Raw genomic sequence first — 2,755 nt, 5'->3', positions numbered from 1 at the left:
GGCTTCTTTCCTTAAACCTCCTGAACCAACCTCTGCTAGTTTCACACTTTTCTACTGCAGCTTTATCACCTCTCGGCCTTCATAGAACTGAAGAGAATTAGGGCCTTGCTCTGGATTAGGCTTTGGTTTAAGGGAATGTTCTGGCTGGTTTGATCTTCTATCCAGACCACTAAAACTTTCTCCATATCAGCAATAAGGCTGTTTTGCTTTCTTATCATTCGTGTATTCGCTGGAGTAGCTCTTTTCATTTCCTTCAAGAACTTTCTGTTGCATTCACAACTGGGCTAACTATTGGGTTGTCGGAAAAGTCACGATGTATTTTTTCTATGTTTTTCGTTGCAAAAATGCATCATGACTTTTCTGACAAGCCCATATTTGGCACAGGAGTCCTAGCTTTCAGCCTGTCTCAGCTTTTGACATGCTTTACTCACTGAGCTTAACTATTTCTAGCTTTTGATTTAGAGTGAGAGATGTGTGACTTTTTCTCTCCCTTGAACACTTAGAGGCCATCGTAGGGTTATTATCTGACCTAATTTCAATATTGTTATGTCCCGGAGAATAGGGAAGCCCAAGGAGAGGGATGAGATGGGAGAAGAGCTGGTCAGGGGAGCAATCAAAACACACACATTATTCTCTCAGAGCAGAGACATTGATTAAGCTGATTAAGCTCTAAGGAAATTAGACAATTTTGAGAAAAACGCCTGGTCTGAGCTAAGCAACAATGTAAATCTGATAATAGTGCCAAGGGGCACCAGGCAGCCCCCTCCCCAGACATACAAAACGTATAAACACCAAAGCTTTTGCCCTAACTAGTAGGCAACCCAGTCGGAACTCCCTCTCGTTTTGAGAGCTATTACTTTCTACCCTAATAAACTAACCTCTGCTGTAAACCTTAAAACACACACACACACACACACACACACACACANGGGGAGGCCCTCACGGTGACGGTCCTGCTGGTGTCTGCCCTGCCTCCTCCCAGCCTTTCCTCCTCTCCACCCACCTAACCCCTCGTTTCTTCTCTCGCTCTTCCCTTACTTCCGGGAACAGAATTCCTTTTAACTTTTCTGCTGCCAAAGCAGAGAAAATGTGTATACTGTATGGGGGGAAGTTGAAAGAAACAAGTCAAGTCTTTTCATTGAAGTTGCATGCATCAAGAAAGACACCTCCCTTGGCTGGTTGGTTGGTTTGTGATAAACCTATAGACACCTATAATGGGCTGTATATTACATATCCCAAATTAATTAATTACACTTCAAGTTTGACCAGGATCAAGATTCCTTTTTTAAATTGTGGCCAAAAGAAATATCTCCCGGACACAAAGCAACCCCCACACACCTCAGCCCAAGAGCGGATCAAGCTGTATTTGTATCAGGCAGATTTGCCTGATCTCCTCCAACCCTGGGGTGTTCTGTCTCTCAGTCCCCAGGGCATAGCACATTCTGGGCTTGTATTAGGAATTAGCAAATATTTGTTGAATAAATAAATCCCTTTTTTAAAATACAGTCCCAAATTATACAAATAGAATAGTTAATATATCCACTTTTCTTGAATGGGGAAGTGTGTCCCAAATAGCAAGTCAATCATGACAAAATAATGCTGGAATTAGCATCAGTCCACGAGCCAGTTTCCAAAGTAAATTGTCTTTGTCCTACATTGTTATGTTAGAAAAAAGAAAGTCTTCTTTTTTTTTAAACCGAGTTTGGACAGTTTTATTAAAGAAAAATTTTGCATGATTTACTTTTCACCAGTCTGTTCAGGCATGCTTCTAATGATATCAGAATCACCTGGATCAATGATAGCCAGTGTGCACACTCTGTAGTATTTTTCACACGCTGTGCCCAATTCGATATTATTGCCACTGTAGTGATGGACACCAGTCTTGGCCAACATAGCGTAGTATTCTATTTCAGATTTCCTCAAGGCTGGGCAGTTGTTGGCAAGGATGACCAGTTTCGCTTTGCCTTGTCTGATCATTTTCAGAGTCTGCTTGTACCCCAGCACATATTTTCCACTTTTCATAACAAGTTGGAGCCTAGAGTTGATCGACTCCAGTGACTTTTTCGTCTTCTTTGTGGCCACCATCTTCCTGCCTTAGACGCAGGACGGTCCCCAACCAAAGGCAGCCGCTAAGATGGCCGGGGAGCAAGAAAAAAAGTCTTCCTTTTTCTATACTAAAGTATCTGTGGGTAAAATAATATAATCTAACTTTGCTACTATAGCTTCACTTCAGTCTTTGTCATGCTGTTGGTTTGCTCTAAACTTGTTGGCCCGGCGCAGCTGAACGTTGGCCTTCTCGGTGCTTCACATTTGTGGGGTCAAACACTTGTCCATCACGTTATGTTTTATATGTGAATGCATGAGCTGTGCCATGGGTGGATTTCACCGTCCTCTCTTTCTGTAGACTATCTCTTGCTTCTGCTTCTGCCTTTGGCGGCAAGATCAAAATCTGCTCAGACCCAGATCGAGGAATCTATCTCATAGTTTCAGCAAATTANTATTCACCAAAAACAGGACTCAGCATTGTTTAGGAGGCAGCAGCAGTACCAGCTGCCTTGCCCACGAGCTGATGCTTTGCGGTTCGTAGGGGAGAAAGGGTGTCTTTTTCATCCATGTGTTCAGTACCAACCAAGCAGGGAAAGTTAAAATAATTACCTACGAACAACTGTGTATGTTTCTGTCATCTAATTAGGTAATCTGCCCAGGTGTTTAGCACCCAGGCCTCTATGCTTTAATTGGAAAAAGTCAAGGACAA

At 42.6% G+C, this 2,755-nt stretch overlaps 1 protein-coding gene across 1 annotated transcript; it reads right to left on the bottom strand.

Moving 5' to 3' along the window:
• Positions 1 to 1,709: 1,709 nt before the first annotated feature.
• On the bottom strand, positions 1,710 to 2,148 carry LOC109393512 (60S ribosomal protein L30-like). Its single transcript, XM_019662816.1, has one exon. It carries the CDS (start codon positions 2,083 to 2,085, stop codon positions 1,738 to 1,740), a length of 348 nt encoding a protein of 115 aa, XP_019518361.1. The 5' UTR covers positions 2,086 to 2,148; the 3' UTR covers positions 1,710 to 1,737.
• Between the last annotated feature and the right edge of the window lie 607 nt (positions 2,149 to 2,755).

This window comes from Hipposideros armiger, unplaced genomic scaffold (genome assembly GCF_001890085.2).
Source record: "Hipposideros armiger isolate ML-2016 unplaced genomic scaffold, ASM189008v1 scaffold_381, whole genome shotgun sequence".
Taxonomy (NCBI): Eukaryota; Metazoa; Chordata; class Mammalia; order Chiroptera; family Hipposideridae; genus Hipposideros; species Hipposideros armiger.
Note: the sequence above shows the minus strand (reverse complement) of the source record. Positions and strands in the feature narration are given on the sequence as shown.